The 13,393-nt window shown below is 33.0% G+C and overlaps 3 protein-coding genes across 3 annotated transcripts; all 3 read left to right on the forward strand.

Moving 5' to 3' along the window:
* Positions 1-661: 661 nt before the first annotated feature.
* On the forward strand, positions 662-4,579 carry LOC137836053 (NADH dehydrogenase [ubiquinone] flavoprotein 2, mitochondrial). The gene is made up of 10 exons (XM_068644870.1): positions 662-870; positions 957-989; positions 1,076-1,141; positions 2,228-2,344; positions 2,917-2,994; positions 3,078-3,183; positions 3,309-3,355; positions 3,858-3,935; positions 4,047-4,112; positions 4,206-4,579. The coding sequence occupies exons 1-10, from the start codon at positions 814-816 to the stop codon at positions 4,311-4,313; spliced, it is 756 nt and encodes a 251-aa protein (XP_068500971.1). The 5' UTR covers positions 662-813; the 3' UTR covers positions 4,314-4,579.
* Positions 4,580-5,289: 710 nt separating this feature from the next.
* LOC137836052 (uncharacterized) lies at positions 5,290-8,717 on the forward strand. Its single transcript, XM_068644869.1, has 7 exons — positions 5,290-5,464; positions 5,608-5,704; positions 5,796-5,920; positions 6,074-6,170; positions 7,698-7,807; positions 8,292-8,366; positions 8,450-8,717. The coding sequence occupies exons 2-7, from the start codon at positions 5,635-5,637 to the stop codon at positions 8,498-8,500; spliced, it is 528 nt and encodes a 175-aa protein (XP_068500970.1). The 5' UTR covers positions 5,290-5,464; positions 5,608-5,634; the 3' UTR covers positions 8,501-8,717.
* A 2,617-nt stretch (positions 8,718-11,334) lies between these two features.
* On the forward strand, positions 11,335-12,196 carry LOC137836055 (uncharacterized). The gene has a single exon (XM_068644871.1). It carries the CDS (start codon positions 11,442-11,444, stop codon positions 12,042-12,044), a length of 603 nt encoding a protein of 200 aa, XP_068500972.1. The 5' UTR covers positions 11,335-11,441; the 3' UTR covers positions 12,045-12,196.
* Positions 12,197-13,393: the final 1,197 nt, after the last annotated feature.

Here is a 13,393-nt window from a genome sequence, read left to right on the forward strand (position 1 = left end):
AATGTGTCATAAATATATTAGATTAGTTTTCTCTATGTAATTATTTAAGATCCGGGCACAGAATTAAGAACTTCATTAATTTTTTCTATTAAAATAACATTTTTTTTTCAATTGTTACTATAATTTAATAATAAATATATTTATTTTAAAGAAAACAGTTCTTATAATTATGATACTTTTTTATTTTTCTTTATCATAGGACGTCATGTATTTCCACTGGTTATTATAAAAAAGTTTTCCATTGTACATCGAGTGATCCACCAAGGCCCAAGCAAAAACCGTTTCTTGCCAATTTCTTTCTACACCATATAAATTTTAACCTATTTTATAAAATTTCCAAAATTACTCCTATTTCGAATTTTAATCCAAAATAGTAAATATAATTCAAAATTAAACAAATACATTTCGGAAAAAAAAAATCTGGAACACAAAATTGAAAATGTATTCTGAATAAAAATTAAAAATTAAAAAATGTGTTAATTCAAATTCAGAAATTTCCGGATAAAAGATTTCGAAAATAATTTTTATCTACACCCTACCCTACTTTTATTTAAGGTTATTTTCGTCATTTGGTTGGGGTAGTTTTGCCATTTTTAATAGGAGAGGTGCATGTTGGAATTGATGTGGCGCAGAGAGAATTTTCCCCTATTCATTGACGTGTACATTATCTATTGATGAGATCCAACGGCCAAGATGCTGCCACCTTTCCATACTCTCTTTCACTACACCCCTCAGTTTTACCTTCTCTAGTTTCTCTCTCGCGTTCTCTCTCTCTCTCTCTCTCTGCGATCTGCTCCGTGTAGCTGCTCGAAAATGCTGGCACGCATAGCAGCGAATCGCTTCAACGAGATCCGTCACATTTTCCGTCAGGTTTTCCCTCCGTTTTCTCTCTCGTTTTCTCACTCCGTTTTCCGATTTCTGTCCATATTTTTATTTGATTTTTTTCCCTTTCTCAGCCTTCGAGGGCTTTCTCAACCGCTCTGAACTACGTAAGTGCTCTTCGTCTTCGCTTCAATTCTCTCAGTTTCCGTTTTGTAATTTTGATTGTTAATATATCCACTTTCCATTGACATAGCACCTTGACTCGCCGGACAACAACCCTAACCTTCCATGGGAATTCACCGATCCCAACAAAGCAAAGGTATGTTTCATTGCACTTTAAATTTCCATATTCTGATTTTTTATAATTTATAGTTCGCCATCAAAATACGGAAAATGCAGTGACGGGCACTGCTGAATATGATTAGTTCAATCATATAGCTTATAATCGGTTTTGTCGTGGGTTGGGGTAATTCTGCTATATGTGTTGTCTGTTTTCAAACTTTCTTGGTTGTGTTTAATTTGACGCTTGATCACTATAGATATACCGTTTTTAAGAGTGTAGACGATGGTTATCAGAATCTTACTATTCACGATTCAAATCTTACAGTTTTATACATTTTGTTTATCTACTTCATTGTATCCCAAGATGAATTTTGAATGACTATCTTATGAAGCTTGGATAAATCTACGTAGTTTCGTATCGCCAACGTGATTTACACAATTCTATGATTCATATATTTTTACTTTCTCATCAATTATGAAAAAAATAAAAAATTCTTGTGAGGTTAAGTTTTTAAATGAAAAGGAATTTGAAAGAACACTTGTGAACTTATACTATTTTATTATTTCACTTATTTTTTTCATTCGCTCATTCAAGGCATGTACTCTATTTTGCTATTTGATGATTTTGTTTCTGTCATCTAAAATAAAGACTTCAGAAACTTGTATATATATAACTAATAGTTTTTTTGTAAGAGTTCTTCTTAAGTTGCTTTTATCTATTTCTAGTTTAAATTGTTTACATAAATATGTTGAACATTAGATATAATTTCTATGATATATTTGAAGTAATTTTTCATTCTACCTTAATATCATGATTCAATACAAAATTACAATTCGCGATTCGAAAATTAGCTCAACACTTCATGATTTAAATCTCAATTCTATAACCTTGGTGTAGAGTGATGTGATTCAATTCCTTATCGCAGAGTTAAGGCAGAGTACATTTTCTTAGTCTGAGTAAGTGTAGAGTGATATGATTCAATGCCTTATTGATTGGTTCGTTATCATAATATTTCTAATATTTGTGGATCTCTAGTTAACTATTAAAATTACATGTTTGATCCTTTTTGGTACCTGACCCATAATATAAATATTTGATGGTTTTAGTACGTGCTAATTACAGGTTAAGGAGATTTTATCTCACTATCCATCCAACTATAAGCAATCTGCAGTGATTCCGCTTTTGGATCTTGCCCAGCAGCAGCATGGAGGCTGGCTCACTGTTTCTGCAATGAATGCGGTATGTTGGCCTCCTTCTTGATGTATTCTTCTTAGAAAATGTAGAAACATATCAAAGAACTATGTCTGATTCTCTAAGCCGGTTCTGTACCCCCTGTTGGTTGGAAAAGGTTACTGTGCTCAGTAGATAGTGTCTGTTATTAAGTACTAAGTTGAATAAGACCCTTAATAATTCCCATGAAGTCTTGAAATTCTTGCAACAGCGTACACAATAAATTTGCAGCAATGATGATCCTTTTGAAATTATTGTTAAGATTGTCAGAGTGAAGACTTTATATAGTTTGTATGTACTGTACATTCTTTTGCTCAAATATCATTCTGTTGGTTGACATACATGCTAATATGCTATGCCTAAAATCTATGCATTCAACAAGGTTTGATGTACAGATTATTTGTTCTTCTATGTAAATACTCATGATTATTTGGTCGAGTTTTACTTGTAGCTTCTTGTCACTGATGATGATTCAGTGAGAATCCCAAATTTACATAATGTTTGGAATCTGTAGTTTAATTTTCTTTCTAATGCAAAAAGTTATGTTATTCTTTATTATTAACAAGTTTTGGATTATTTAGGTAGCAAATATTGTAGAGGTTCCTCCTGTACGGGTCTATGAGGTTGCCACATTTTACTCCATGTTCAATCGAGCTAAGGTGAAATAATACTACACTCTAACGATTTTTAGTATTCCTAATCCACGTTAGGCCACAGCTTAGCTGGACTAACTTGCTTTCAGGTTGGGACGTACCATCTGTTGGTTTGTGGAACAACACCTTGTATGATACGCGGTTCACGAGGAATTGAAGAAGCCTTATTGAAACACTTGGGAGTGAAGCGCAATGGTTAGTTCACCTGTCTTAATTTCTCCCATTATCTGTAGGTTGTCATTGAATTGTATCGTATTCATGACAAACTGGAACCATATGCATTTTCTGATAATTAGTTTCCTTTTACCTCTGATTTGCAGAAGTAACAGCAGATGGTTTGTTTTCTGTTGGAGAAATGGAATGCATGGTGAGTCTTATTTTAGTTGTGTCTAGTTCGTTGTTTTTAGAGTTATATTATTGCTTGATATGCGCTGGCACTACAATTGTTTTTAGAGGGAAAAATTGCATTAAGTACAAAACTGAACTGTTTGGCTAACAGTGTTGTCATAATTTTGGATATGTGTGTGATATCAATCATGAATTTATGAAGTAGTGTTTGACCTTTTTCCAGTAATATTAAGTTATTATAGAAGTTCCTTTCATTGTTAGCATAGGAACTATTAAAACAAACTTAATAGGACATAATATCTAACTGATAGAAAAAGAGGATCACCCAATGTGGTGTACAGCTTTTGTTGTTTCAGAGAAAAATAAAATCCAAGAGGATGCGAAAGAGGTGCATACCTGTCTTCTGTATTTACTGAATCCGGATACATTCCTATATGTAGTCTAGAGTGACCACTTGATGTTCTTGGGTAATTTTATTGATCAACCAATGGTGAACGATTGACTTTATTGGTCTTGTGCAGGGATGCTGTGTGAATGCTCCTATGATTACAGTGGCCGATTATTCAAATGGATCAGAGGGATACACATATAATTACTATGTCCGTCTTTCCTCTTTTTTCTCTATTTTTTTCCTAGGGGAGGGGGGATGTTGTTGTGCGATTTGCTTCTGAAACACTCTTTTTAACATGTCATATTGATGCCTATTACAGGAAGATGTAACCCCAGAGAAAGTAGTTGAGATAGTAGAAAAGCTGAGAAAGGGTGAGAAGCCTCCGGTAAGGACATTGACCATAATCTATTTTAACACTGCCCATGTTTTAGAAACTTTAAACCTTGTTAAATTATGAATCTGGTTTCTTTTTCTTCAGCACGGCACGCAAAATCCCCAACGGATTAAGTGTGGACCTGAAGGAGGGAATACTACTTTGTTAGGCGAGCCCAAGCCTCCTCCATGCCGTGACCTTGATTCCTGCTGAAGTGTGATACGTTTTGCCTTCAATAATGTGTGGCTTGCACGAGTTCGAGTTTGCCTTAATTGAAAACATTGTCAGATTATTAGATGCTCAACCAATTTTTGTATTAACAACTGCCAAGATGGCTTCCTCTAAAAAGTGTCATAAACGCCATCAATATCTTGGATTGTTTATTACTTTCCAAGCGTATCTATGCTATGCCTTTTCAGTACTCTGTACATTAATCATCTTGAATGAAATTTGAGATTACGATGTTAAGAAGTGAAAAAGAGGATTACCCATGTGGGAGTGTAGTAGGGTAGAGCTATCGTTTTTAATGCAACATTCACTTTCTTGATAATTGCCAATTCCGAAGGTTGAAAATGAAGTTTGATTGTGAAATTAATGTCAAATTTGACAATCAGAGTAAGTCCTCAAGGGTCACCAAGCTAACCCTTGTTACGTGCATCACTCTTCTTTTAATTTTATGACATTCCTGAATAACTGCCGACAAATGTAGAATAGTCCATGGATTTGGTTTATTGGTTTTCTCGCTGATATCATGTGTTAGGGACCGACGAAAGTTAAAGATCGAGCATTGAAGAATATTTTGAAAAAGAGGATAAAATTTAATCTATGCCAAGTTTTACTCATGCTTTCCGAAAGTTAAATTTAAATTTATTACAGAATAACATGTTAGGTAACAATTTCCTTATGCTTTGTTTGTTTTAAGGCGAGAAAAATAAAGTATGAAAAATAAGGAATTAAAAAAATCGAAAATACAAAAAACCATAAATAATTTGTGTTCAATTTTGTGTGAGATTACATAAATTTTGTGTTAAATCTTGTACCAAAAACTTATACAAGACTATGCTGTAAAATGTATATATATTTATTTATGTTATCATTGATTAATGTTAATGATACTATTTTTCAACATAATTGATTTTATATTTAATAATTTGTTTATATTTTTATTAAATCGAGTTAGAAAGAAATTAATTAGAGATACATGTGAAAAGGTCGACGGTCACCAGTTTGCGGGTAGCATCGCAACGCAACAGGGCATTGGTGCCTTCGGTAGAGTCGATGATGACAAAGCAAGACACGAGTATATATTCGCAGGTGGTCTGAAGCGTGTACGTGTCTGTAACCATTTCATCTCTGCTCTTCAGGTTTTCTTTCTTTTCCCCTTTTGTGAATATTCTGTTTTTTCTCCTTTTACTATTCTACTGTATGCACTGAAAATATCATGTGGTGTTCACTATTCTCCAGTCCAGTGGAGTGGTTAAGTTAGTAATAATCGATGCTTCTGCAGATTTTGGTTTGAATCCCAAAACCAGTGATGGGGACTGCATCATCTATGTTAACTCAATACGACATCGAGGAAGTTCAAGAACACTGCAATAATTTATGTAGTTCATCTCTCTCTCTCCCCTGTTGTTCCTTTATTACTGTCCATTTTTTTAACATTAATTAAGATCTGAAATTGGGTTTCAAGCTCAGTTTCCCAGCAGGAAATTGTGTCATTATATCAAAGATTTTGTCAACTTGACCGCAATGCCAAGGGATTTATTTCGGCTGATGAGTTCTTGTCCGTCCCTGAATTTGCCATGAATCCACTTTCCCAGGTGCTCACTTTTTTCGCTTTGCGGCCATTTCGACCCTAACGTTTGTTCTCAATTGTTTTGGAGTTTATGTACTTTGTTTTCCCATCACTACATGCTAAAGGGTGGTGTGTGATCTAGTTTATCGTTGTTGATGATCTTTGTGCTTGTTTGCAGAGGCTGCTCAAGATGGTGGACGGTTTGAATTTTAAAGACTTTGTGGCCTTCTTATCTGCATTCAGTGCCAAAGCTAATGCACAACAAAAAATAGAGCGTACGTTTTAGTTACATCGTACATCAGAATTATTCAATGCACTCCGATGTTATTTTTATGAATTATAGTTTGACTTTGGGAGTTAGAAGATGTATTTTAAGTTAGAGATTGGTTTTGCATTCTCGCTGTTCACCAAGGTTCCTAAGTTCTGAGCTTGGTCTCAAGGGAAGACCTAATTCAATTTTTGTGATGTTCAATGGTGAAGATGCCATTTTCTGTTGCTTATCCCAATCCTAAAGTCTCAGAGTGAAACTCACAGTTCCATGTTATGTTCACATTCTAAGTTCTGTATGGGATAATGAGATTCTCTCTTGCCTGCCACACATTGCAGGTTTCTAAATTTCATATTTCAGTTAGAAAAGGTTTGGACTGCGCACTTATAAGCACCTGAAAATGGTTGAGAGGGAAAACTTGCTGCCATACACGGGTTATGGAAATTTTGGGCAGACTTATCTAACTTTATCTGCTCCAATTGAATGCAATGTTGGTTAAATTCATTTTGGATAATGAACTAAGCATATAACCTCTTGCCTATTAATTAGTATCACCAACCAACGAATCATGTACTATGATATAAATATAACTCCCAGTCTTTCAGTTATTAATGCTGACCAACCAATAACTAACTGTGGTCATTAATTTTAATCAATTTCCCTACAAGAATCCTATATTAGGGACTGTTGTAAACCCATCTTTATGAGGATTCCCGAGGCTTGGCTAAGGAAATCTAACAATAGTATCTATAGGATCCTACAAAGAAGAGAAGTGACTTTTAGGGTGGTCAGTGGATGAAAACATAACACTTAACAATGCTGAATTTTCTCTATTTTTTTAGACGTAGATCGTACTTGTCAAGTTGTTCTCATTCTATTGATTCAGAATTATTCTTTAGGAGATTCAGGTTCTGCATTTGGATGAAGTAGATGTCTCTGCATCTCACAAATAAAAGGGCGGTCCTGTGTACAATGCTCCTGCTTGGTGGGGATTGATGGGTAGATATCATAGCCTTATCCCCTCAAGTAGAGAGACTGTTTTCTGGATTTGAAACCCGACCTCTAGATCAAGGGCAACAACCTCACTGTTGCTTCAAGACTCACCTTCCTTCATCTCACATAATTTGAAGATAGGATGAGACACAAGTAGAGATAAGCAAGCAAAATAATTCATTTCTAAATGATAACGTATAAAATTGTCTATTTTTTCACATGTAGTCATATTAGTTAGAACTTATATGTGATATAAGTAGTCTTTTTAGTAGGATCCAACACTGAGTTAGAAAACTTCAGCTCCTATGTATATAGTCTTTGTTAATATATTTGGAAGAGCTGATAGCTGCGACAATGTAGTAAAATGGTGAGAAATTGCTAATGCAAATACGGAGTTCAAATGTCATGAATTATTCAATGGTTTTCATCATTGAAAGAGGGAATTCTTTGTGGGCAGGGAAATTGTTAATTTTTTTCTTAATAAATTACAATAATATCTTTTGCTACCGTCATTGTACTTATAGTTTCTAGCTTTTTGCAGTTATTTTCAAAGTCTTTGATTCAGATCGTAATGGAAAGGTGTCTTTCAAAGACATATTGGAAGTGCTAAAAGATTTGTCAGGTTCATTCATGTCCGATGACCAGAGAGAGGTATCATATCACCAACAATCTGTTCACTTCCCTGTATTGTTTAATCATGAAGTAGTTGCTAAATAAAAAAAGTAGGTCTTCATTAAGGGGCAGCATCACTTGTTACTGGTTTGACATCCCTGTTTCAAATTTGGTATGCTGAAGTCTGAGTTTAGTATCATATAGTTTCCTAGGATCAGTATATTCATTATTGGTTACAATTACAAATAGAAGTTCGTCACTATATAATTTGGGTTGTTGAGTTACATATTGATCACATCTCTATTGCAAGTTCTCTAAAGGGGAAGCTAATGGCTAAAATGGTAACCAATAGATTTCTCTAGTTTTTGGTAGATACAATTTGTTTCTGCCTTTTGTATATTACCTATATGCTATAAGTTAATTGCATATCCATTCAACGAAAGCTATCCACCTGTTCAGTTGTGCTTGTATTATATTAGATTTAACTGAGTTTGGCTAATTCTGTTCTGTGTTTGATTTGCAGGAAGTTCTCAGTCAAGTTCTAAAAGAAGCGGGATACACAAAAGACTCCTACTTGACGTTGGATGACTTCATTAAGGTTTGTACATTTTGTTATGTATTTCTTCTGTACACTGGATGACTGCTATGTTTGATTTAATATTTTATTTTAATTTGTCACAGGTTCTTGGTCAATCTGACCTAAAAATGGATGTTGAAGTCCCTGTTGATTGAAACTAGCTTGTTCTCGTGAAAGATAAATTTGTAAACTCTATTCATATGATTCTTGTAATATATTTCATGTGGAAATGAAAAGTGCACAGTACCTTTGTTCTCTTTCTTCTTGGGATTCTTGTAATGCCAATGCTTTTCAGCCACTAGCTGTTTTGGAGCCAGTTTGAAAAGCTCGAGGTTGATTCAGTTTTTCACATTCCTTGACAGTTTTTTGCAACTTTTTGAGTCTCCTGGATTCAGAGTTTAGGTAAAAATTATTTTCTTTTTGAAGTTTCAATCAACAGTTTATGAAATTGCCAAGTTCATGTTTCTGTGTTAATCTCACCAGTAAGGAATTGTCATTTCCGCACAAAAGCAGCATGATGAAGATTGTTACTGTGTTAGATTAGAACACTGATTCTCATCAAGACTTGTGATACTCTATAAAAGTACAATAACTTTTATGTATTAATATTTATTTACCCTTATAAAAGAGAAAATATATATGAAATATCAGCCATCTGCAGAAAAGTAGTGTTGCTTTTGTCCAGGGGAACTCATACAGAAGGCAACAATAAAGGGTTGGCGTGCATGGAGAGGATTTACATTGTGTATTCATAAATAATATTTTGCTTCTCTATCCCTCTCTTGAAAAGGGTAAGAGATGTTTTCTCCTTTTCTTTTTGTACTGGAAAACCAAATGACATGCTAAATGTTCTTGTAATGCCATGTTAATTGGTTCATTCGTAGAACTCGAGGATCAATCGATAGACATATACCATGACACCACTTTGAAGCCAAAACCTTAAAGTTCAATGTGTGGTTTTGGATTGAAGTTGATGGCATGCTATATTATATGGATAACTCATACATTATTATATTATATTGAAGGTGATCTCATATTATAATGAGTTTTAGAAGAAACTATGCAAACTGGTCAATAACTTGGCAACTTTGTTGTTCCCTTACTAGGTGGAGATATATCAAGCAGATAATAATATGAATGTTCTCCTTTCGGACATAAATTTTTGTTATTGGATAAAAATCTAAACTCTACTCTTTACATAATTAAATTTTGAAACTAAAATCTAGAAAAAAATTGTCTGCAGAACATGTTCGATTCTGATCCTTTCTAGACTCTAGTTATTGGTTTTCTGCTTCCATTTAGTACTCACCTATGAGACCCGACCACTTCTCTTAAATGAGCGTATCCGTGTCGGACACACGTATTGGTGTCGACACTCGTAGGACACTTATTGGTGAAGTGTTTAATTCAAAAAATATTTGTTGGATTTTTTAAAATTTTAGCACGGTTCTAACACAATTTTAAAAGTTATAAATACAATAATTTTCTAAAAACTCAAATTTATTGTATAAATTTTTATTATGATTATAAAAATAAGGAACAAATTCTTTTGAACCAGTCATCATGAAAAATATCTTCCTGCTCTCGAAAGAATTTGAAACATACTTTTGCACATAAATATTTATTTTCAATTTATATAATTCAAAATTATATAATATATAGATTTGTGTCCCCGTGTCCTATATTTTAGAGATTATACATATCTCCGTGTCAGTGTCTGTATCCATATTTGTGCTACATAGGTACTCACAAACATGTCGATTAGATAGGTTTATTTTTTATATTTTAGGATTATATGTACTACATTAATTATAAATTATCGTTTATAATAACATTATTGAGTTAATAATGTTTATCTATGTAATATATTGTTCTTAGAGTGCCTTAGAAATAATTAACTTTTTCTTTTCCTCCTATTGATTTTTTTTATCTCTTGTTGACTTGGGCTTTCGGTTATTGGATCAACTAGTTTGAACTCTGTTATATGGGTTTGAGCTTAACTTCTAGGTCCAGGATCACTCTCGGGGTGTTTCTTCCTGCACCCTACATTCTTCCAAAATACCGAAATTATCCTTTACGGTTTTTTGTGTTTCCAAAATAGTGGTTCCATAAGCAAAGGATATTTCTAGAATAGAAAATCCGGAAGACAAAAAAGCATTCTGTAACAATTTTTTTTTAATTTATAAATCCAGAATTCATTAACATGTTCTAGAAAAAATGTTTTGAAAATATTTTGAAAAGAACAATCCAGAAGTGCTTTTTGTAAAGGGGGCAAAATAGTTTTTTCTAAAAGTGAGGTGGTGCAAGAAGAAATTTGTAAGGTGCAGGACGAAGTTGCCCACTCTCGAAGTATATGTGCAATAATAAAGTGAGAATCAGATTGTTCAATTATCAGATAAAATCACGTTTAACAGATCACCTATTTATATCAGTTGTTGTTGGACTTTTAACTTGATTGAAGTTTTACTTTTCCTATATTGTAATTACTAAATATATTTTGTTTCTATCTATTAAACTTTGATACTGTTAGTTAGTGTTATTTAATTTTATTATTTATTTATATTATTTTAATCATTAACATGTTAATGATTTTTGAATAATATCATAAAATATTCTATTTTAATTGATTTTCGAAATATTTCAAAATGAAGATTTATTTTTTATTCTTTACGATACTCTTGATTATTTTATTTTTAATTTGTAGCCCACAACATTCTGAAATCCTAACGAAAAACAAACGGCCGCCCAACGTTTGTGAAAAATTATACTGCTTCGTTTTCTGTCAGCTTCATTTATTTTTGTTTTTTCGAATTCAAAAACCAATGAAACATAAATTATTTATTTATTATAGTATGCTATTATATACCACATAATAAAAAATTACATGGTAAAAACACGGAAAAGTGAAACTACAATTACCGTTTTACCCCGTTTCTTCTCTCCCTATATAAACCTCAGTGGACTTGCTTCTGTTAGCGTAACCGCTTACTGGTTAACAACTTCTACCTAGCCAACCGTCTCTAACAAACTTTCAAACAAAAACAACTTTATTCTCCTTCTCACTCTAAACCTCTCTCTCTCTACACTGCTTCAACAATGTTAATTGCTTCTCCATCTTCAAGAACTCAAACGTCACCACGCTCGTACTCCTCGGCGTTTGCGTCCACGTCGGCGACGAATTTCTCTCCCGGAGCATGCTTCTCGGCGAACGCCGGAGTGCAGCGCCACCTTCCATCATCTTCATCACCGTCGTCGGTGAGATTCTTGGCAGTGGAGCAGAGCGCGGAGTCTCCAGTGCGCCGGTCAATGACGGTGGCGACGAAGAGTCAGGCGAACAAGGAGGCGGTGGCCTCGTCGTCGTGGAAGAGTGAGGGCGAGAAGAGGACGTGCATGTGTTCTCCAACGACGCATCCTGGTTCGTTCCGATGCGCGTACCACAAACAGTTGGCGGAGAGGCAGCAGCAGCGGCAGCAAACGGCGTCGTCGAGCGGCAGAAAACTGAACCTTCTGAGATCGGCGATGAAGAATTCGGTGGTGAGGATCGGAGGAGTGGAGGGGGAGATTGTGAGGAGAGGCTTGACGACTCTGATTAGACCGTCGTCCCACCACTTGCACCGCCGTGTGGGCTTTCAGCCCAGGCCCACTCGCCTCTCGCTCATGTCCAAAGCCCAAGACCACTCAATTGTCAATAATAAATAATAATACTCTTTCAATTTTCTTAGTTTCTTAGCGGAAAATAAATAGCAACAACTGTTGCAATTTCATTTTTCTTTTCCGGAACATTTACCAATGAAAATAAAAACCATTGAGTTGTAATTTGAGGTTTAGAAGGAAAGAAAATTTGTATATTATACTGATATAATTAATAATTACATAACATATAAAATTTGTATTTCGTATCTTATATTTTCAAGATTTTACGTATTTTGGTGTTCCTATCGTATCAATATTTTACATAGATTATAAGTCACATAAAAAAAATTTAAAAAAATTATTATTGTTTTTTATTATAAAAAATTAAAAAAAAATTATATAAAAAATATTAATATCCTACTATGTCTCTTTAGAAATAAGATAATAAATAAAATAATAGATAAAAACTATTTAAAAGTACTCATTTTTAGAATACAAGAATATAAATCCTAAACCATTAACAGAATTGATTTTTTACAATAAAGATTGTTGTTCGTGTGTTTTAACTTTAATATATTATTTTAGATTTTTTGCGCTTTATAATTTTTTCAATAAAGTATTTTTAATTTTTACAGAAAAAATATGATTTTATTTTAAAAAAATAAATATAAGATAATTCAAGCAAGTAATCTATTTAAACATAAAAAAATAAAAATAAAATATTTTATTAAGAAAAAACACTACATACGAGATCGCGGCTACAGTTATGCCATTATTCACGTTATCTACAAATTTCAAATTCTTATTGGTTTACATAAATAACTATTTATAAACAACGTGAAAAATAAATTTAATATATTCAAACTAATACGTAATAATATGTGAAATAGTAATGTGTCTATATAAATGAAATAAAAATGAAATTGCTGCAATTTTTTGTAAGAATTCTCATATTTTCTCCATATCTTATTTAAAAAGATGAAATTTTTAAAAAATGCAATACAACTCACTGTGATATAAAATAACGAAAAATAAATCTAAACACGTTATACGAATTTATAAAAATTGAGAAAAGAATGTTAGTTTATAGTTTAAATATTTGGTTAGTATCTTTGTGTATCCTTCTATAGACATTATAATATTTATTAAACTCCTGAATACTGTACCCTTTATTAAACTCAGAATATTTTAAATGGCTAAAAACATATTCTCCAAAAGATTTAACTCTACAGAAATATGCAATATAATAATTTAAAATTGTAAGAGAAACTTTTACAAATTAAATTATACATAAATTACTTTTAACTTCCAATTTTTTTTTTCAAAAAGTATTTATAGAAGTTTTTTTTCTGGTATTAAATATTCCATAATAGGCTTTGTGAAATACGATGTGGTAATGCAATGCAAGAATTAAA

The sequence above is a fragment of the Phaseolus vulgaris genome, chromosome 5 (assembly GCF_000499845.2).
Source record: "Phaseolus vulgaris cultivar G19833 chromosome 5, P. vulgaris v2.0, whole genome shotgun sequence".
In the NCBI taxonomy this organism is placed as follows: domain Eukaryota; kingdom Viridiplantae; phylum Streptophyta; class Magnoliopsida; order Fabales; family Fabaceae; genus Phaseolus; species Phaseolus vulgaris.

What these genes read in the sequence shown, in the direction of transcription:
- LOC137836052 (XM_068644869.1), top strand. Translation starts at nt 5,635, where the DNA reads ATGGGGACTGCATCATCTATGTTAACTCAATACGACATCGAGGAAGTT. An exon ending in TGCACAACAAAAAATAGAGC is followed by an intron (nt 6,171 to 7,697) that starts GTACGTTTTAGT and finishes AGCTTTTTGCAG; the next exon opens with TTATTTTCAAAGTCTTTGAT. An exon ending in CGTTGGATGACTTCATTAAG is followed by an intron (nt 8,367 to 8,449) that starts GTTTGTACATTT and finishes AATTTGTCACAG; the next exon opens with GTTCTTGGTCAATCTGACCT.
- LOC137836053 (XM_068644870.1), top strand. Translation starts at nt 814, where the DNA reads ATGCTGGCACGCATAGCAGCGAATCGCTTCAACGAGATCCGTCACATT. An exon ending in TCTCAACCGCTCTGAACTAC is followed by an intron (nt 990 to 1,075) that starts GTAAGTGCTCTT and finishes CCATTGACATAG; the next exon opens with CACCTTGACTCGCCGGACAA. An exon ending in CTGTTTCTGCAATGAATGCG is followed by an intron (nt 2,345 to 2,916) that starts GTATGTTGGCCT and finishes TGGATTATTTAG; the next exon opens with GTAGCAAATATTGTAGAGGT.
- LOC137836055 (XM_068644871.1), top strand. Translation starts at nt 11,442, where the DNA reads ATGTTAATTGCTTCTCCATCTTCAAGAACTCAAACGTCACCACGCTCG.